Here is a 21,460-nt window from a genome sequence, read left to right as displayed (position 1 = left end):
CTGGCCCTCGGTGGCTCGGAATCGCAAGACTGTCCAGCATCCCTCCGGTCGGGGTGGGATCCTGAGGCGACGGCGGGTAGACATTAGAGTCCGGAAAGATGGGAATGAATGGACGCAGTGATGAAGTAAAGGCCCGGGGGGGGGGGGGGGACCGCTGGCGGGGGCGGGGTCCTCTGGGCGACTTGGATTTATTTGTCCCGGGCGTGGCTGCAGAGACACGCCTGAGTTCGTGTCCCCTCCGCGCGCAAGCAGCACGCGGGGATTTCGGAGGCCACTTCTTTAATTACCCCACTTTACAAAGATGGAAAACCATGGCCCGGGATGGCGAAGGTCCTAACGCCCACCTACGCCTGGGGGGGGGAGTCGTGGGGCGCGGACAGGGTCAATTCACAGCGAGTTCAACAGCTGGGCAGAAGGAAGCCAACTAAAAATCTGGGCACCTCTGGGCGTCCACTGAAAACCTGTGCAGTGGGAAGGCTCGAAACCGCAGTCAGTGGCGGGAGCCGAGCGCCAAGCGCGCGGCAAGGAAAACCGGGCCCCAGACCTTTAAACTCCCAACGCGCGGGAACCACAGCCCAACAGTTACAGGCACCGGCCAACGACCGCCCCGGATCCATCGCCTCGCGGAACGCTTGTCCAATCAGAAACTCTCTTGCCTCCCGCCCCTTTTTCTCCCATCCCCGCGCGCCTCCGCTCCTACAACCCGCGCCAAGGGACAGCGGGGGCGGGGATCCCCGCCGTAAGCCAGAGCGAACGCTGGCCTCCCGGGCTCCCCCGGAGTTTCGAGCGCAGTTGGCTCTCCAGGCAGAAAAAAACAGAAGAGCGGCGACCAATGGCTCGCCAGAAAGAATCCGCGCGCTGCCTCAGCCACGCCCCACTCCGCTAGAAAGAAGCGCGGGCCCGGCCATTGGCTCGCGTGATCTGTCACTTGCCGCTGCGGCCAGCCGGCAAGGGCCTCGCGGTGATTGGTTCCGCCCAGGCGCGAAATGTAACGCGGGAAAAGTCCGAGTGGGGACCGCAGCGGCAGGTTGTTATTTTCTGGGTTTCAGCGGGCTGAGTTCTGCTTTTCCGGCACCGCAAGCCAGGCCTCCCGCTGCATCCCACCGTTGCAGCCTGCGTCGGGGAGTACAAAGAGCGGAGGGCGGGCTTGAGCGGGGCTTGGGGTCCGGCCCTGACCACCTGGTGCCCGCCGAGGTGCTCCGCTCCTTGGCTGGCCGCCGCACAGGAGAATTCCGGGGAACGTCCGCCTGCCATGAGCCCACGGAACTGAGCCAGCGACTCGGAGCAGCGCGGGCGAGCGGAGCGGAGCGGAGGAGAGGACCAGACCCGGGTTGAGGGAGTGCAGCCGCCGGCTGCGGGAGCTGCGGATCGGCACAGGGCGATGATCCGGGGCGTGGAAGCGCCGATGGCGGACAACCCGCCGCAGCCGCCGCCCGTCATCTTCTGCCACGACTCCCCGAAGCGGGTGCTGGTGTCGGTCATCAGAACGACCCCGATCAAGGCCACGTGCGGCGGCGGGGAGCCGGAGCCGCCCCCGCCGCTCATCCCCACCAGCCCTGGCTTCAGCGACTTTATGGTGTACCCGTGGCGCTGGGGCGAGAACGCGCACAATGTGACGCTCAGCCCCGGGGCCGCGGGGGGCGCCGCCTCGGCCACCTTGCCCGCCGCTACCGTTCAGCACCCGGGGCTTCGGGGCCGGGGCGCGCCCCCTCCCGCGGCTTCCGGAGGGGAGGACGAGGAGGAAGCGAGCAGCCCGGACAGTGGCCACCTCAAGGTGAGCGGGGTGGGGCGCGGGCCTGCCGGGCGGTTAACGGCGCTTCTGGGAGCCGGCAGCGCCCGCAGACGCTGTGGGCGGGGCGGGGCCGAGTTTAAAATGCGAAGTTGCTGTGGCCGCGGCGGGGGCGGGGCGGGTGACAGGACATTGACGTCACTGCCGCGCGCCAAAAAAAAAACCGGTCCCGGTGGCGGGGTCCGGGGCGTTGCGGGGCGGGGCGGTGGCCTGATGACGCCGCCTGGGGGAGGCCGGGCTGACCCGGGGCGGGAGTCCAGCAGGTGCAGGGGACTGGAGCTCAGCCTAGGGGCGGAGGAGGCGGGTCAATCCTCCGTGCAAGCCCATCTGGCGGGACAGGGAGCGAAGTGTCTGCCTCCTAGAGCTGCTCTGGGTGCCGAAAGCGAGGGGGACGCGCAGTTTGTGCTCCATCACTGTAGACCCCCGACCCTGGCCCTGCTAAAGATGCCTTGCAGAGATAGCGGAAGAGTGGGAAGGGACTTGGGGGAAGCTTCGGCGGCGGAAGTTGGGTCCTCGCGGCCTTTCATTTATCCAGCGCACTACTTTGCTAGGAGCTGAAGAGCACAGTGGCATGGGACGCTGTTGTCGCTAACCTCAAATTGATCGAACTCTCAGACTGTTTAAAGTTGGGAAGCATGTGACTATCTGGTTCAAACCTACGTTTTTCGGATAAGCAATCATCAAAGGATTGCTAAGTACGTTTGCAGTATAATTACATACTAGCATTAGCTTTGCCTGTAGAGATTGGTGAAGGGACTTCCCCAAGGTCACACGGCTAGGTAGGGAGAAAGCTGGGACTGTGGTTGAGTTTCTGTGGCTTCTAGTCCTGAAGCATGTGTTCGGGTTCCTCTCCGCAGACATACTTAAATTAACCTCCGTAGCCTGTAAAACTCCAGGAGGGCCAGATCATTTCTCTGCGGTAGAATATTCGAATTTAATGCCTTGCACACTAAATACTGAATAAAAGTGTCCAGTAAATAGTTATGTTAAAAAGGAATGGCGTTAAGATTACTATTCAGGTTCAATTGGTTAACTGGCTATATAAGACAAGCAGTTTGCCAAGGTAAATCACTTAGTGGATAAGTGCATTCCTGTTGGCAAATACTGATTTATAAGTTGAAGCAAGTATGAACATTTTACATGCAGTAGCAAAGATACTGAAACTCCATGTTGTTTGAGTCTGGAGAAAATTGATACACTTTATGTTACTAATGTCATTGTTTTTAAAGAACTATAAAATTGCAGAACTATGTGCTTTGATGTCCCGGCAAGGTAGCTCAGTTGGGTAGATAGTCCTCCCCATAAGCCAGGGTTGCAGGTCCCATCCCCTTTGGCAGGGCACATACAAGAATCAACCAATGAATGGATAAATAAGTAGAAGAACAAATTGATGTTTCTGTTTCTCTCTCCTCTCCTTTCTCTCTCTAAAATTAATAGATAAATAAAAAAACTATGTGCTTTGACAAATTTTGAAAGAACAAGTGGTAAAAATGTTCATAATAGTACTGAATGAGTTTGTGAAGAGTCCAATCACTGTTAACTATCTGTAGGTAGTCCTTAGTAAGATGTAGGTATCCTAGATATTTTTCTGTGTTTAGACCTCCTTTTTTTTAAAACATAAAAAAATGTCAAGCAACATAAAGGCATACATGCACAAATACTTGTGGAAGATTTTGGATTTACTATTAACTATAACTGACTCTAATTTGGAATTATCCAAGAGTAATGCTATCATAGATAAATGAAATATGCAGGTGTGTTATTTTTGGCCTAAAACAGGCTTATTTTCATACAAACCTATAAAAGTTGCTTACATGATGCAGAGGTTTCAATTTTATTTCCACTTTGACCACCTCTTTTCAGAAGTAAAATAGACCAGAAGTTATGAAGAACATGTAAAAGTGAAAAGGCTGTTTTATATTTCACTTTTTTTTTCTTCACAATCTTTCATATTTTAACTGTGATAAATTACGAGTTGAAATGATTCTAACTTGTCCTTTTATCAATGAAGCAATCCAAATACAGCTCCAAAAATTCACTCATTTAGCTTCCGCATCTTGCAGGGTTGGAGGGAATGGAGAGGAAAGCCTGGAATATGCCTTTATTTAAGGAGGTTACCTAGTTTTATTTGTGATCAGTAAATCTAGACTTTAGAATCTAAAACAGGTATCTTTGTTTTGCTTCCTGAAAGTGGTTGTGGTTTTTTTGTTTGTTTTTTGTTTTTTGACAGAGACAGAGAGAGGGACAGATAGGGACAGACGGCGGATAGGAAGGGAGAGCGATGAGAAGCATCAGTTCTTTGTTGCGGCTCCTTAGTTGTTCATTGATTGCTTTCTCATATGTGCCTTGGGGTGGAGGGTGGGCTACAGCAGAGCAACTGACCCCTTGCTCAAGCCAGCGACCATGGGGTCATGTCTGTGATCCCATGCTCAAGCCAGCAAGTTCACACTCAAACTGGTGAGCCTGTGCTTAAGCCTGCGGACCTCGGGGTTTTGAACCTGGGTCCTCTGTGTCCCAATCTGACGTTCTGTCCACCGTGCCACCACCTGGTCAGGCAGTGGTTGTAGCTCTTTATCTCCTTGTGCGCTATGTGTGAATCATGCTGACTGAATTTGTTCACTTTTTTTTTTTTTTGCATTTTTCTTAAGTTGGAAACAGGGAGACAGTCAGACAGACTCCCGCATGCGCCCAACCGGGATCCACCCGGCATGCCCACCAGGGGGCGATGCTCTGCCTATCCGGGACGTCTCTCTGCGGCAATCAGAGCCATTCTAGCGCCTGAGGCAGAGGCCACAGAGCCATCCTCAGCACCGGGGCAAACTTTTGCTCCAATGGAGCCTTGGCTGCAGGAGGGGAAGAGAGAGACAGAGAGGAAGGAGAAGGGGAGGGGTGGAGAAGCAGATGGGCGCTTCTCCTGTGTGCCCTGGCCGGAATTGAACCCGGGACTCCTGCACTCCAGGCCGACGCTCTGCCACTTGAGCTAACCGGCCAGGCCAAGAATTTGTTCACTTTTTTGGGAAGATGGGTGACAAGTTTGCAATAAAGCTGGTGCAATAATGCTCTCAAACCACACAGGTCCTACAGTGAAGTAACCTGATGAATGCAGCTGAGTAGAGGGCATAAGGGCACTAGAGCACAAGGTGAGAAGGCTTGGAATAGATTATGGCAGAGGGAAATTAGACCTGCTCCCTTCCCTCCCAAAATTCTACAGAAGATAATGCTAATATGTAATTTTACCCACAGACATGCTAAGCAGTCTTGTGATAAGGGGCACAATAAGGGAGTAGACAATGGAGGTTCTCCCCACAGACAGAGGACACAGTGCTAGACAGGAATAAACAAAGCAGAAGCTGGTATCCCATGTGTGCAGGACTCAGACACCTCCTTTGGGAGGCAAAGCAACAAATCAACAGCAAATGAACACAAATGTTGTTCTCAAACCCACAACTGTTGTTGCCTCTAACCTTTATAACAGAGAAGCAGGTAGAGGGGAGCATTCATGAGGTTACTTCTCCACTCTGGGATCTGTGTGGCTTGAGAACATTTTACTGACATCAGCTTCACTGCAAACTTGTCTCCCAAAAAGTGAGCAAATTCAGTCAGCATGATTCACCCATAGTGCACATGGAGATAATGAACTACAAGCAGTTTCAGGGATTTTATTAAGTAATTTTAAACTTAAAAAAGTTTATTTTTATTTTCTGATTTTTAGAGAGAGAGAGAGAGAGACACCGATTTGTTCTACTTATTTTATGCATTCGTTGGTTGATTTTTGTATGTGCCCTGACTGGGAATCTAACCTGCAACATTGGTGGTTTGGGATGGTGGCTCTAACCAACTGAACTACCTGGCCAAGGTCTATTAAATAATTTTAAAGTGTGTTATTGACATTGAGAACTCAAAACATTTATCATGAAATAGTTTAGAAAACACTTTCAAACTTACTAATCTACCTTCTGGAGGTATTGAAAGTCTATTTAAAAAATTAAATTTACTGAAGGAGGCAAACTTTTTTTTTTTTTTGTATTTTTCTGAAGCTGGAAACCGGGAGAGACAGACAGACTCCCGCATGCACCCGACCGGGATCCACCCGGCACGCCCACCAGGGGGCGACGCTCTGCCCCCCCCCCCCCCCCCAGGCGTTGCTCTGTCTGGACCAGAGCCACTCTAGCGCCTGGGGCAGAGGCCAAGGAGCCATCCCCAGCGCCCGGGCCATCCCTGCTCCAATGGAGCCTTGCTGCGGGAGGGGAAGAGAGAGACAGAGAGGGAGGAGAGGGGGAGGGGTGGAGAAGCAGATGGGTGCCTCTCCTGTGTGCCCTGGCTGGGAATCAAACCCGGGACTTCCGCACGCCAGGCCAACACTCTACCACTGAGCCAACCGGACAGGGCCGGCAAACATTTTTGACAGTCATTTTGCTTCTTTCTAGCAGCAGTTGCCACAAAATAGCAATGGGGTGTCTTAAAATTTGTTAATTTACTTGCAAATCAAGCAGTCCCAACAAGGTTTCTCTCTTAGACTTGGTATACTTGGTTGCTGATGAGACTTTATTATTGTCAAAATGTATCAGAGGCCCTGGCCAAGTTGCTCAGTTGGTTAGAGTATCTTCCTGACAAGCCAAGGTTGCAGGTTTGATCCCCCAGGCCACATACAGTAATCAACCAATGATGGCATGAAGGAGTGGAACAAGTTGATGTTTCTCTTTTCTCTCTCTAAAAATTAAATAAATAAATGACATGAAATGTACATACTTAGAAACATTTTCTTATTGCTAAGGCTAAATGAAAATGGTCCTTTTAAAGTAGCACTGCTTATTTTTGTAAGTATGATTAAAAGATGCTCTTTATTCATTGATTTTAGGGTATTAGATGCTTACTTACTTGCCTTGCCTAATTTTCTTAGTTCAAAGAATACTTAGTGAAGCCTTCTTGTATATGGCCAGGATGCTATATTGTGTTTTTTAGCTTTCCATTTCTCATCTGGAAAAAATAAATGTGTGGTTTGTAGCTGAAACAAGATCTTAGAGTTGCTGGGCAGCAGCCAAATGGTTAACTTTTTATTTTAATTTTTTTTTTCCAAGTGAGAGGAGGGGAGACGGATTCCTGAATGTGCTGGAAGGGGGATCCACTGGGCAAGGCCTTCTGGGGGTGATGCTCCAATAGCAACCAAGCTATTTTTAGCGCTTTAGGTAGAGGCTCCAGGGTGCCATCCTCAACACTCCAGCCATGCTCAGAGCCAATGAGCCATGGATTTAGGAGGGGAAGAGAAAGAGAGAAGGGGGAGGGGTGGAGAAGCTGATGGTGGCTTCTCCTGTGTGCCCTGATAGGGAGTAGAACCTGGGATTTCCACATGCCAGACAGAGGCTCTACCACTGAGCCAACTGGCCAGGGCTATTCTGCTACTTTTTCTTCATACAGCTTGGGGGCTCTATGTATTTATAATTGTTATCTCTTTTTCTGTTCTTTCACTTATAACATATTTGTGTTTTTAGATCTAAAGTGAAGTCTCTTATAGACAGCATATACTGTAGTTGGATTGTGTGTGTGTGTTTAAATCTATTCGTCCAATCTCTGCCTCTTAATTGGAGAATTTAATCTATATTATTTACATTCTAAGTAATTGCTGATACAGAACTATATACTTAGCTATTTTGTAATTTGTTTTCTATATATCATATACCTATTTTGTTTCTCAGTTACTCCATTACTACCTTCTTTTTGTTTAACTGTTTTTTTATGGTAGTGTATCATTTTCATTAGTCCAGTCTTACTTTATGGTGTACCAAAACTGTTCCCATACAGCTCTGTTCCTCCCCCTTTTTGTTACTGTCATCACAAATTACATCTTATATTGTTTCCCCATTATAATATAGATTTATAATTTTTTTATACATTTGGCATTTGTCTTTTAAATTCTATAGGAAATAAAAGAGGAGGTATAAACCAAAAATACAATAATTCTGACTTATGTAGTTACCTTTAGTGGTGTTCTTTATTTCTTTGTGTGGTTTTGAATTATTGTCTAGTGACCTTTCATTTCTGCCTGAAAAACTCCTGTTAGATTTATTGTAGGGCAGGTTTCCTAGCATGAACTCCTTAGCATTTGTTTATGTAGGAATGCTAATTCCTTAATTTTTGAAGGATAGTTTTATTGAATACAAGATTGTTGGTTGACTTGTTTTTTCTGTCAGCACTTTCAACATGTAATCCCACTGCTTTTTATAGTCCCTCATGGGAAATCAGCTATTAATCTTATTTGTGGACTCCTTGTATATGATGAACTGCTTCTCTCTTGCTACTTTCAAGATTCTTTGTCTTTGAATAGTTTGCTTTAATGTATCTTGGCGTGTATTTCTCCGTTTATTTATCTTAAAGTTCATTGAGCTTCTTGGATGTTTAGACTGTACCTTACCAAATTTGGAAAGTTTGCAGCTATTGTTTCTTCGAGTATTTTTTTTTTTTTTGGTTCTTTTTCTCTGGGTCTCCAATTGTGTGTATTTTTGTATATATGGCCTCAATGTTTGAGGCCCCCCTGAGAAATTTATGTTTTCAGATCCTGACTGGCAAAGATGATGACATTGGGAGGTGCTTAGGTCACAGGAGTTTTCACGAATGGGATTAGTGCCCTTATCGAAGAGGTTCTAGAGAGATCCCTTTCACCTTCTACCATGTAAGGACACAGTGAGAAGGCACTGGCTATGAACCAAGAGAGGGGCCTTATCTGATCTTCCTGGCACCTTGATTAATTGGACTTTCCAAACTGAGAAATAAATTTCTGTGTATAAATTACCCAGTCTATGGTATTTTGCTATAGCAGCTGAAAGGTCTAAGACACTTGATGTCCTATGGGTGTCTTAGGTTCAGTTCAGTATTTTCTCTTTCTGTTCCTCTTACTGTATTAAATTGATTTAGGTTCAAATTTGCTGATTCATCCTGCCCTTTAAAATCTGTCATTAAATTAAAAGTCTAGTGATAGCCTGGAGCCAGAAAAAAAAGAAGGAAAACTTCTAATTTTTGCAGAATGGCTCTGGCTGTGGCCCTCCTTCACTGCTCAGTCACACTGTTTACAACTCTGCCTTAGCCCTCATTTCCTGATGGTGCTATGCCTAAGATTAGCCAAAGGTGAAAGTTAGCGTCTTCTCAGCCCTTTGCTGAGCATGCTTCTGCCCTGCGTATGTGTGTGGCTTTCTGAATTCCTATCTTTAGGATTCATGGGCACATTTCAATGCCCTAATTTCCCAAAGAAATTCTTACCTCAATGTTTCCTCCCAGGTTTTGGTATATTATTTGCCTCAGTTGAATTCTGTTGCCCTAGGTGCCGCAAGTTGTGATTGCTGCACGGGGTGTTGAGCAGAGTGCTCTGTGTTGTGGCTTTTCCACCCCGAGAGTTCTAAGTTAGGCAGAGCAAAGACAAGCATGTTGCCTCAGTCCTTCAGTAGCCCCCAGTCAGGTCAAACAGACACGAGTGCCTGGCCTGTGGTGGTGCAGTGGATAGAGCACCAACCTGGAATGCTAAGGTCACTGGTTCAAACCTTGGGCTTGCTTGGTCACGGCACATATGAGGAGCAATAAATGAGCTAAAGTGAAGCAACTATGATCTCTCCATCTCTCTAAAGTCAATAAGTAAAATCTTTAAAAAAAACCCAAAATAACAAAACAGACACAATTCTTTCATAATAAGGTCTGTGCTATTCTCTGGAACCAGGGAGTAGGTTCCCACATTGAGAACCGAAGCTGTTGTCTTCAAGGTCACTATATAGTAGGGAGAGGGGTAAGGGCAAATAAAAAATATTGCAAAACCCTCCTAATGTTGTAAGATGCCTTTTTAAAAAAATTCATTGTTTGTGGAGTTGCTGTGTAAATCTCTGTTTTCTGGTGTTGGGACAAAGCTAATTGTGACAGCTCAATTTTTCAGTGTTCTGTGGAGGGATGTGTCCTTGGAACTACCCACTATACCATTTTTGGTCATGTCACTTAAGAAAGATTTTTTGAAAAGTATTTATTGTGATGTTTTGTTTAATGTTTATACAAATTGTTAACAGGATGGAATCCGACGTGGCAGACCCAGAGCAGATACTGTCCGGGACTTAATAAATGAAGGAGAGCATTCGTCCAGTAGAATTCGTTGTAACATCTGTAATAGGGTGTTTCCGCGGGAGAAATCGCTCCAGGCTCACAAAAGGACTCATACAGGTAGGTGAGCAAATTTTAGAGAATGTTGAAAATAATACCTAATTGAAAGCTGATTTGATGTTTGGATGTATAAGTTAATTTTCTAGTTGCTTTATATTTCCTTATTGTAGTTTAAAAACAAACAGGTGCTGTGTATGTTACAGGCCCAAGGTTCATGTTTCTGATACCTCAAAAGAAAGGCCAGTGGCCCTGGCCGGTTGGCTCAGTGGTAGAGCGTTGGCCTGGTGTGCGGGAGTCCCGGGTTCGATTCCCGGCCAGGGCACACAGGAGAAGCGCCCATCTGCTTCTCCATCCCTCCCCCTCTCCTTCCTCTCTGTCTCTTTCTTCCCCTCCCACAGCCAAGGCTCCATTGGAGCAAGGTTGGCCCGTGCGCTGAGGATGGCTCTGTGGCCTCTGCCTCAGGCGCTAGAATGGCTCTGGTTGCGGCAGAGTGATGTCCCGGATGGACATGGACGGAGCACCGCCCCCTGGTGGGCATGCCGGGTGGATCCCGGTTGGGCGCATGTGGAAGACTGTCTGACTGCCTCCCCGTTTCCAGCTTCAGAAAAATACAAAAAGGAAAAAAAGAAAAGAAAAGAAAGGCCAGTAATCAGTAGACAGTGTTTTAGAGTAAGAAAAGGTTTATTGATAGAGAAGGTGTAGCTTGAGAAGGTGGGAGAACTAATTCTCAAATTCAGGCATCTTTTATTGTTAAGGGAATGGGGAAGTGGTGAGGCACGGGGTGGGCGCAGCTGAAAGGGGTCCAAGGAAGGGTGTGGAATTTCTCAATCCCAGTGTTCCCAGTTGGTCTGTTGACACCCCTCCTCCCCACCCAGAGCTGATCTGAGTCCACTTAGGAAGACTCCTGTTTGAAAAACAGCCATTACTTTGTACATATTTCCCACCTCTTAGGAGGAGGGGGTTCCCTCTATGGCAAAGGGCTACACTTTTTTAGTGAATATCTGATTTTGAGAACTTTTGTTTTTAGAAAAGTCTAATTAGTGTGAAATATCCCCAGGTAACTGGTTCGCAGGCCATAGAGTGCATGTTGCAAGTGTAGATAAGATTCAAGACCATCTGGCATAATGAAACCATCCCTGTGTGTCACCTGATACTTCCAGGCAGCTGCCTACTATACTGCTCTATATGTCAGGGAACTGAGCCCATGATCTCTGTGGTCTAGTTAAGCTCTAAAAGTATATGCCTTGGAAACACTTTCCTTTTACTCTTATATAATCCTCCATCTCCTGTTTTTTATTAACTTGTATCCAACTGTCAAAACCGTTTAGTACATTTCTAAATAATGAGAAGTTTAGGGATGACTAGTTACTGGTCTTTTAGTTGTATTGGGAGAATCAGTATATAACTGTTAATCAAAGAATATTTTTTTCAAGAAATAATAAATTCAATTATGGTTGAGTAACACTTTGTCCAGCCTGGCACTGTGTTGAGCATAAGAACTGAAATGGAATACAAGGTATTTATGCATCTTTGTATAGGGAGAGTACCATGATACATGAACAACATAGGATGCTAAGAGGATACAGAGCTCTTAGAAGGAGGAGGAGTTTCACAGACAGCCTACGGGGGTTGAGGAGATTTGCATAGACAGAGAAGATAGGATTTTCAAGGAGTAGAATAAAATGAGGAACTGCTTCTTGGCTGGAATGGGTCTCAGGGTAAAGATAAACCCTGACACCTTACCCAGTAGCTACATTGCAGTTCTTAGGGGACCATTAGAAATCAGCAGATAATTTTTATTTTTCCAGGGAGTTGGAGTGTTCTGGGGGTAATTGATATGACAAAAGCAAGAGTTCTGTGCCAGCTACTTGGAAGTACTGTGCAGATGGATAGCTTAGAGGGCAGCCAGGCTTTGTTCTAGGTAGAGGGGCTTCCAGGTGACCAGGGGAAGTTGCAGTGGAAAGTAGGAGTTGGAGACATTTTAAAGAATCAGCAAGAGGTTGTGATTTGGATTATGGGGAGAAAAATATGGGGAAAAATGGAAGATGATAACGTCAAGGATTTGAACTGGGGTACCTAAAAGCTCAAGGCCTAAAGAAAATATTGTGCTTCTGAATGGATAGCTGCTTGATGTCATGAAGTGTGCTGTCTTTCACATTTTCACGCGCAGCTCTGTAGAGGCTGATGTGTTTATTATTGTTTGAAGTCTGAGCTATATAAAGGTTGATTGTTTCCCTTGTCCCTGCTTCCTTTCACCTTACTATCTCAGAAATAATGTTTAATATCTGTCTTAGGTGAGAGACCCTACCTGTGTGACTATCCAGACTGTGGAAAAGCCTTTGTTCAAAGCGGACAGCTCAAAACGCATCAGCGTCTTCACACAGGAGAGAAACCTTTCGTTTGTTCAGAAAATGGTATGTTAGGAGTTAAGTTTATGTAATAACTAGCTATGAGTTAGTAGCCAAAAGATATTTTGCCTCAAGGTTTTGGGAGGAGAATTTTTTTTTTTTTAATCAAGATTTTAGAGTCTGACCAGGTGGTGGTGCAGTGGATAGAGCAGGGGTTGGGAACCTTTTTGGCTGAGAGAGCCATGAACACCACGTATTTTAAAATGTAATTCCGTGAGAGCCATACAACGACCTGTGTACTTTACGCATTATCCAATAAAAATTTGGTGTTGTCCCGGAGGACAACTGTGATTGGCTCCAGCCACCCACAACCATGAACATGAGCGGTAGGAAATGAATGGATTATAATACATGAGAATGTTTTATATTTTTAACCTTATTATTATTTTTTATTAAAGATTTGTCTGCAAGCCAGATGCAGCCATCAAAAGAACCACATCTGGCTCGTGAGCCATAGATTCCCGACCCTGGGATAGAGCATCGGAATGGGACACAGAAGACCCAGGTTCAAAACCCTGAGGTCACTGACTTGATCAAGGACTCATCCAGCTTGAATGCAGGCTCACCAGCTTGAGCACTGGGTCGCTGACTTGAGCATGGGATCATAGACATGACCCCATGGTTGCTGGCGTGAGTCCAAGGTCGCTGGCTTGAACAAGGGGTCACTGGCTCAGGCTCTAGCCCTCCCTGTCTTCCTCCATCACAGCATATATGAGAAAGCAATCCATGAACAACTAAGGTGCCACAATGAAGAATTTATGCTTCTTATCCCTCTCCCTTTCTGTCTGCCTGTCCTCTCCTCTCTTTGTCTCTTTCTCTGCTCTCTCTCACTTAAAAAAAAAAAAAGATTTTAGAACACACCGTGGTCAATTTCTGGGAAAAGATTGATTTTTTTTTTAAAGAAAGTATTCTTTTTAGGTGAAAATCTTAAAAGGCAATTAAAAATACTATATCCAGTTGTAGGCAATGGGAAAATCTATGAAAGTAAATACAGCCTTTAGAGTAGGCTTTTACTTTGGTTTTAGACTTTTTAACTATTAAATTGAAGGAAGCATATTATCTACATTTTCATTGAAGGGGGAAATTTTACCATCTTAACACTGCTGCTGTTAGTAATTTCTTAAGCATTTTCTCAGGTGATTTCCTTAATGTCTTATAGTTTCTGAAGATGATTTTCTTGTGTACATTTTTATGCAGTATAATTGAAATTCAGTACAGTTTTTTGTTGTATAGCTCTGGTTTTCTTCGTTATTGTCAGTTGTTACAGATGTCTGCGGCTTTTTTTTTTTTTTTCCTGAAGCTAGAAACGGGGAGAGACAGTCTGACAGACTCCCGCATGCGCCCGACCGGGATCCACCCGGCACGCCCACCAGGGGGTGACGCTCTGCCCATCCGGGGCTTCGCTCTGTCGCCACCAGAGCCACTCTAGCGCCTGGGGCAGAGGCCAAGGAGCCATCCCCAGCGCCCGGGCCATCTTTGCTCCAATGGAGCCTTGCTGCGGGAGGGGAAGAGAGAGACAGAGAGGAAGGAGAGGGGGAGGGGTGGGGAAGCAGATGGGTGCTTCTCCTGTGTGCCGTGGCCAGAATCGAACCCGGGACCTCTGCACGCCAGGCTGACGCTCTACCACTGAGCCAACCGGCCAGGGCTGTCTGCGGCTTTTTTATCTAGTGAATTTGCTTAAGCATATACTGGCTATAGCTGGATTTTTGCCTCTAATGTTGTTCAAGGTTCACACAATGATTGCCTCATTGTTAGATATTAAATATTTAATTAGTTTTAAAAATTTATTTAGCAACAAAGCTAAGGGTTATGTTTTCTTATTAAAGCTTTGTTCATCTTTTGAGATGTTGCCTTATAGATTCCAAGAATAGAATTCTAGGGTCAGAGGGTTTATACATTTTTATGACTCATGTTAATGAATCACTTTCCAGTAGGGTTGAATGCATTTATTTAATTTTTTAACAAAAAGTATTTATTGCAAAGAATCCAAACTTCTTTAAGAATGAAATACTAAAGCAATATTATTATTATTTTTTATTTTAATTTTTTTTTTAAATTTTAATGGGGTGACATTGGTAAATCAGGGTATATATGTTCAGAGAAAACATTTCCAGGTTATTTTGACATTTGATTATGTTGCATACCCATCACCCAAAGTCAAATTGTCTTCCTTCACCTTCTATCTGGTTTTCTTGTGAAATGCGTTTATAACATGATGACCAAGAGGTGAAAACCATCGTCCCATCCCCCTCACTAGCATTGATAAAATACTGTGCTTAGGGCTATTTTTTTCCTCCTCCTCCAAGTTATTTAATGCCAAATCTCCTCATCTTTTTGTGTGTATGTGTTTGTATGAGAGAGAGAGGTACAGATAGGGACAGAAGGGAGAGAGATGAGAAGCATCAAGTCTTCGTTGTGGCACCTTAGTTGTTCGTTAATTGTTTTTTCATATGTGCCGTGTGGGGGGTGCTATAGCAAAGTGAGTGACCCCTTGCTCAAACCAATGACCTTGAGCTTCAAGCCAACGACATGGGGGTCATGTCTATGATCACTTGCTCAAGCCGGCGACCTTGGAGTTTCCAACCTGGGTCCTCTGTGAGTCCCAGTCCGAGGCTCTATCCACTATGCCACCACCTGGTCAGGTCAAACCTCATCATCTAAATTTGCTTTCCTTGGTTACCGGAGAAACTGAATGTATTCCACTTATGCGGTATGTCCAGATTCTGATGAGTGTTTCCTGCTGTTTTTTGTAGGCTGCCTTAGCAGATTTACGCATGCAAACCGCCACTGTACGAAGCACCCTTATGCCCGGCTGAAGCGGGAGGAGCCCACTGATGCTCTCAGCAAGCACCAGGCTGTGGACAACCAGGCTGCTGCTGAGTGGTTGGCAAAGTAAGGCTCTTCCTGCAAAACACCCCCAGTGCATGGGCTGATGCAGGGGACTTCCACAGTTCTCTCATTTTAAATAAGTTGCTTTCCTACACATTTCATAAAATAATTAGAAACGGTGCTTTATTTTCTTAAACCACTGAATTGTTAGGAGTATTATATTTATTTATTTATTTATTTATTTATTTATTTATTTATTTGGTGAGAGGAGGGGAGATAGACTCCCGCATGCAACCCAGCTGGGATCCACCCGTCACCTCCATATGGGGCTGACATTCGTACCAATCGATCTATCCTTAGCATCCTGGCTGAGGGTGCTGAAGGCTGATGGGCTGACATTTAAACCAACCAAGCCACTGGCTGTGAGAAGGGAAGAGGGAGAGAAGGGAGAGAGGTAGAGGAAGAGAAGCAAGCAGATGGTTGCTTCTCTTGTGTGGCCTGACTGGGAATCAAACCTGGGACATCCATACATCGAGCCGATGCTCTATCTGCTTAGCCAATGGACCAGAACCAGGATATTTTAATTTAAGAAGTCATCTCTTTTATGCAAACCCCCAGCTGTGGATGGTGCCACTCCCTAGCTGCATTGACTTCCTCTGTGCTTAGGATTGAGTCTAGAACCCTCGAGTGCTCGCTGCTGGAGCTCTGCCTCACCCTGGCAATGGAACCTCTCCAGCCGTCTGGGCTCCTGGTTTCTCAGCACCACTCTCGCTGTGGTTTCCGGGCCTTTGTGCTCACTGCTGCCTCTGCAAAGTATGCCAGCTTTCCTTGTCATTTAGTCTCATGGCTCATTCTTCATTTCTTACTCAGGTTAAACATTACTGCAGGAAGTTCTTCCCTAACCTGCTTACCAAGCCCCAGAACAAACAAGGTTAGATTTACTTAGTAGATACTTTTATAACACACAGTACTTTCCAATTCAAAACATCATACACTTATTCATTCATTCATTCAGTGCCTCTCTTCTCTGCTGGGCTGTGAGCTCCACAGGGGCAGAGACTGTCTGTCTTGCTTCCTGCATTGCTCCCTCTCCCTCCTCCTGTCTGGCCTCCACTGCCCCATTATCGCTAATTTCCACAAGCCAGAAACTTGTTGGTCATCCTTGTCTTTGTCCTCTCTCCCATCTACTCGATGGAGTCTACTTCCTAACAACTCAAATTCAGCTGCTGCATCACTTAGTGCAGTGGTCCCCAACCTTTTTTGGGCCATGGACCAGTTTAATGTCAGAAAATATTTTCATGGACAGGCCTTTAGGGTGGGACAGATAAATGTATCACGTGACCAAGACAAGCATCAAGAGTGAGTCTTAGACAGATGTAACAGAGGGAGTCTGGTTATTTTTTAAAAATAAAACATTGTTCAGACTTAAATATAAATAAAACGGAAATAATGTAAGTTATTTAACCGGTCCGCGGCTCGGGAGTTGGGGACCACTGCCTTAGTGCATTCTCCCTGCTGCTGCCAGAGGGTCTTTCTAATACTGATGTGATCCTCAGTGTGAAGTCTAAACTCTTTATTATGTATGGCACACAAAGCCCTTCACTACCTGTTCCCTGCTGACCTAGCTAAACTTATCTTCTGCCATTCTCCTTTTCTAGTTGTTCTTCAAATCATTCTGAACTATTTGCATTTCTTTTTTATACCTCTGAGTACTTTCAAAACTTTTTCAGTTTGAGTAGTCTGGATTTCCCAAAATCTAGTAGTTGTACATTTTTTGTATCTAATTTTAAAACGGCTTTACTGAGGTGTAACTGACATACAATAGATTGTACACATTGAAAGTGTGCAATTTGGCCTGACCTGTGGTTGTGCAGTGGATAAAGTGTCAACCTGGAATGCTGAGGTTGCTGGTTTGATACCCTGGGCTTGCCTGGTCAAGGCACATGTGAGAGTTGATGCTTCCTGCATTTCCCCCCTCTTCTCTCTCTCCCCCCAAAATGAATAAATTTTTTAAAAATGTACAATTTGATACATTTGGACATATGTTTACATCTGTGAAATCATCACCACCATCAAGATAGTGAACTGACCACCACTTCCAACCATTTCCTCAGGGCCCTTTGTAATCCATCACTCCCACCCCTTCCTGCCTACCTCCTCCCCAAACAACACTGATCTATCTACTCTGCCACTATAAGCTAATCTGCATTTTCTAGAGTTTATACAAGTGAAGCCATAAAATAGGCATTCTCAGTCTATCTGGCTTCTTTAACTCAACATAATTACTGAGATTCATCCATGTTGACTATTTCAATAGTTCCTTTTTTATCACGGAGTAGTAACCCATTGTATGGATACACCTCACCTTGTTCATTCATCTATTGATAGGCATTGATACTGTTCTTTAAATATGCATTTCTTCAGTTATCTAAAAGGTAGAACATTTATATTTTCTCTTGTGAATTACCAGTTAGCCATGTAATAGAATAATGGCAGTACTCTTAAATTTTAGAATAAACTCTCTGTGTTACAGATATTAGTATTCAAGTCACATTTTGTGGGTTTAAAGTTTCTCATAGTTAACTCTGTGAGAAATCACCATCCCTCTGTGGATAAATAGTTCTCATGGCTCTCTGTTCTACCACTTCCATACTTGAGTGTATTTTACATATGATCTTTCAGGCAGCTAAAGTTCAATGGCAAAAACACATGATTAGAGAGTTGAGCATGAGACCCAGGACTGCCAGTTCTTGATTTTGGAAATCTGGGAAAGTCCTTCAACTTCCTGAACTTGAATTTCCTCCTTAACAAGAAAGATGTGTAATATATCTTTTGTGTTAACACTTTATAACTTTTTAAACTGAAACATATTTACTATTATGGTAAAGAACCCTTTTTTAAAAAAAGCACAATAAACATTTGACATTGTCATCTGTACTGTAACTAACGCAGATGCATTTCCCATAGGTATTGGGAAACCAGAGAGCAGCGTACCCCCACCTTGAGAGGAAAGCTCACTCAGAAGGCCGATCAGGAGCAGCAGGACCCTCTGGAATACCTGCAGTCTGACGAGGAGGACGACGAGAAGAGCGGTGCTCAGCGCAGGCTGCAGGAGCAGCGGGAGCGCCTGCACGGAGCCCTCGCTCTCATAGAGCTGGCCAACCTGACGGGGGCGCCCCTCCGCCAGTAGCTAGACACTGACTGCCACTGTACAAAAGTACTGCCCAGCGTACTTCAAAAGTAGATCCTTGGGCATAAGCTAAGCACCTTATTTGCTTATCATAGGCTGCTATTCTGTAGAAATTCATGAAGAATGTCATTGCTCCAGAATATGGGGTGAGAGAGAATTGCACTTTTTTTATATGGTAATGGGTTGTTGTAAAGTTTAAAATATTTTGTAAATATGGGACTGATAATACAGGGTAGGAAGCTATGTATTGTGGGAAGCTAGATTTTGCAAGTTTAATGCATTCATTGGAAGCAGTTCTCACAGGAAGCACTTTCTGAATAAGACACTTTTATGAAAAAGCAGAGTCGAACATGTAGCCAAAGAAGATTAAGATAGATTATTTATAAGATCATTTTAAACAATGTATATTAGTATGTTTAACAATACTGTAAACACTGAAGTAAGCAAGAAATAAGATGTGTGTGTAAAATACATATTTTTAAATTGCAAAATAGTGTAACAAGACTAGAGAAATGGAAAACTGACTATTTCAGAAGATGTCCTAAGTTATAGATTTTGGAAAGAAAAATAGATATTTGAGGATCTGGTAAGATGTATAATAGTTCAGAATTTAAAAAATTGGAGTCAAATCAGTCTTATTCTATCTTTCTGAGGCTTTACAACTTACTATGACACTTAGGTTTTGAAAGTACTTGTCTCCCTCCCTCTTGGTAACTTGGGAACTTTTGCACATTTCACATTTCTCATTTGCTGAAATTGAGTGATTAATCTTGCAAAGTCTAGGTAACCTGGTTAAAAAAAAATTTTTTTTAATGGGCCCTGTAATGAGATTTGGCACCTGGATTTTTGTTGATAAAAGGGACATCAACAGGGTTGTTTTGTAGTGAAATGTTTTAAATCTTTTGTTAGCAAACACTAAATTTAATTGTATTGCTTGTTTAGAATTATTAGAAAATGAAAGCCTCCTATTTATATTTTCAGTGCATAAAGCCACCTTCTTGCTTTTCAGAATAACATGCCAAGCTATTTTGTGCTCAGTAAATTTAGCTATCAGATAAACACTGCAGAAAATATTAGCTACTCAAATAAGTAGGCTTCTTAAAATAAATAGTTTTAACTGCATGTGTGTTAACTTGTGTGGTGGTTTAAACCATTTTTCTGAATAGATGAAGTTTTTAAACACCACTTTATGTACTGAAGCATGAACAGAAATATCAAGAGCTGAGCGGCTCACCTCCATGTAGGCACAAACCTCCACCATTTAGCTGTTGTAAGCAGGAAGTAAAAACATGCATAGCATGGTAATTTTTAGAGATTGCTTAATTGCAGTAAAACTCAAAATAATAGAGAGAAACATGGGCTTTTCAGTGCCTTTTATATCTCTTGAATTGAAGTAGTAGCCTACAGATATAGTTTAAACATCTGAAATGTAGGCTTCTTTCTCTTGCAATCCCAGTGTTGCAATAAACAGTGTCACACGTGTGGTGCTCCAGAAGGGGAGGATGTAAATGTCTTGGAAAGGAGCAAAAATGTGAAAGATGACAGTAACAAGTAATGTGGGTGATGAGGACGTACTTTACTAATGTAATCCTCAGTGCAGTAAATGACAAGTCGAAGGATTTTTTGTCATAAGAAAAGTTATAATTGTAATGGTCTAAGAATTTTGTAATCTGATATATAGAATTTTAACTTGGAGCACTTATAAGCAAAGTGAGACTATAACATTGCATTTTCTTGGTTTAGGTTTCAACATTTTCTCCAGATTTTTACTTTCAAGTTTGACTTAAATGAGCTATAAATATAAAGCAACACTTACCAGTCTTGAAATTTAAAATGTGATGAAATTACATAAAGCGGGAAGGGCAGTAAGAATTTAAAAAACTATACTTGTCAATTCAAAAATAATAAAATCTAAGGCCTTCAAAAGTAAGAGTTTTTGTTTCTCTGATCAGCTGTTGTCAACTATAGTTATATCCACAAACATTTTTTATTTGTATAATTGAAAGTTTAAGAAATTATTACAACTATTTACTATAGAAATATTTAAAATGTTCTTTTTGATATAAGCTATGTACTTGGACAGATACATTGGCATTTAAAATTTGAGGTGTATTAGGACTGCTTTTTGTTTTAAAAATGTGGTTTACATTCAAATTTTTGAAGTGTTTTATGCTTCATATTGCTAAATTGTAGTCTGGCAGAGTTAACAGCATAAGAATAAACATGCTGTAATTTTAAAAGATTTTTTGAATAAAATTTTATTTTAATTTACAGTTTAAAGTACACGTTCATTCTTGAACCCTTTATAATTTGTTTTCCTATAAAAAATATAACCACCATGATACAAAAAAATTAAAAAGATTTAGAGCCTGACTAGTGGTGGCACAGTGGATAGAGCATTGACCTGGGATTAGGTCCCAGGTTCCAAACCCCCCAAGGTCGCTGGCTTGCGCGTGGACTCATCCCACTGGAGCGCAGGCTCACTAGCTTGAGCCAAGGGGTCACTGGTTTGACTAGAGCCCCCCCCCCCAGGTCAAGGCCCATGTGAGAAGCAATCAGTGAACAATAAGTGCCGCAACTAGGAGTTGAGGCTTTTTATCTCTCTCTCTCCTCTCAAAGAAGAAAAAAAAGATTTAAAAAGAAATGCCACCTATAACCCTACATTCTTCCATCATTATTTTGATACATTTTATCTTCCATTCCAGTCTCATCCTAGTCATCTTTTTACCATAGTTGGTACCATAGTGTGAATTGCTTTTTCTTTAGAAAGATTTTAGATATCCATTTAACTTTCTATTTATTTATTTACTTATTTATCTTCTTTTTCCCAGTGAGAGGAGGGGAGACAGACATTTCCTCATGCACCCTGGCAACCCCTGTCGGGCCATGCTCACAACCTAGCAGAGGCTCCGTGGAGCTGTCCACAGGGTCCTGGCTTTGCGCTGGAACCAATGGAGCCATGACTGCAGGCGAAAAGAGAGACAGGAGGGGGGAAGGGAGGGGTAGAGAAGCAGATGGTTTCCTCCTGTGTGCCCTACCCAGGAAACCGGGATTTCCACATGCTGGGCTGATGATGCTCTAATCCTGAGCCAACTTGCCAGGGCCTCACTTAAT

The 21,460-nt window shown here is 43.9% G+C and overlaps 1 protein-coding gene across 1 annotated transcript; it reads left to right on the top strand.

Annotated features, from left to right (window-relative positions):
* The first annotated feature begins 995 nt into the window (after window positions 1-995).
* Window positions 996-20,539, top strand: ZNF367 (zinc finger protein 367). The gene is made up of 5 exons (XM_066368328.1): window positions 996-1,774; window positions 9,829-9,979; window positions 12,214-12,333; window positions 15,081-15,219; window positions 18,124-20,539. Exons 1-5 carry the CDS (start codon window positions 1,382-1,384, stop codon window positions 18,344-18,346), a joined length of 1,026 nt encoding a protein of 341 aa, XP_066224425.1. The 5' UTR covers window positions 996-1,381; the 3' UTR covers window positions 18,347-20,539.
* The last annotated feature ends 921 nt before the right edge of the window (window positions 20,540-21,460 follow it).

Source organism: Saccopteryx leptura, chromosome 2 (assembly GCF_036850995.1).
Source record: "Saccopteryx leptura isolate mSacLep1 chromosome 2, mSacLep1_pri_phased_curated, whole genome shotgun sequence".
Taxonomy (NCBI): domain Eukaryota; kingdom Metazoa; phylum Chordata; class Mammalia; order Chiroptera; family Emballonuridae; genus Saccopteryx; species Saccopteryx leptura.
The sequence above is the reverse complement of the archived record's forward strand: the minus strand, read 5'-3'. Positions and strand labels throughout refer to the sequence as shown.

Excerpts from the sequence above, each read along its gene's own strand:
- ZNF367 (XM_066368328.1), top strand. The coding sequence starts at position 1,382 with ATGATCCGGGGCGTGGAAGCGCCGATGGCGGACAACCCGCCGCAGCCG. Across the intron at positions 1,775-9,828 it reads CGGACAGTGGCCACCTCAAG|GATGGAATCCGACGTGGCAG; the intron begins GTGAGCGGGGTG and ends AATTGTTAACAG. Across the intron at positions 9,980-12,213 it reads TCACAAAAGGACTCATACAG|GTGAGAGACCCTACCTGTGT; the intron begins GTAGGTGAGCAA and ends TATCTGTCTTAG.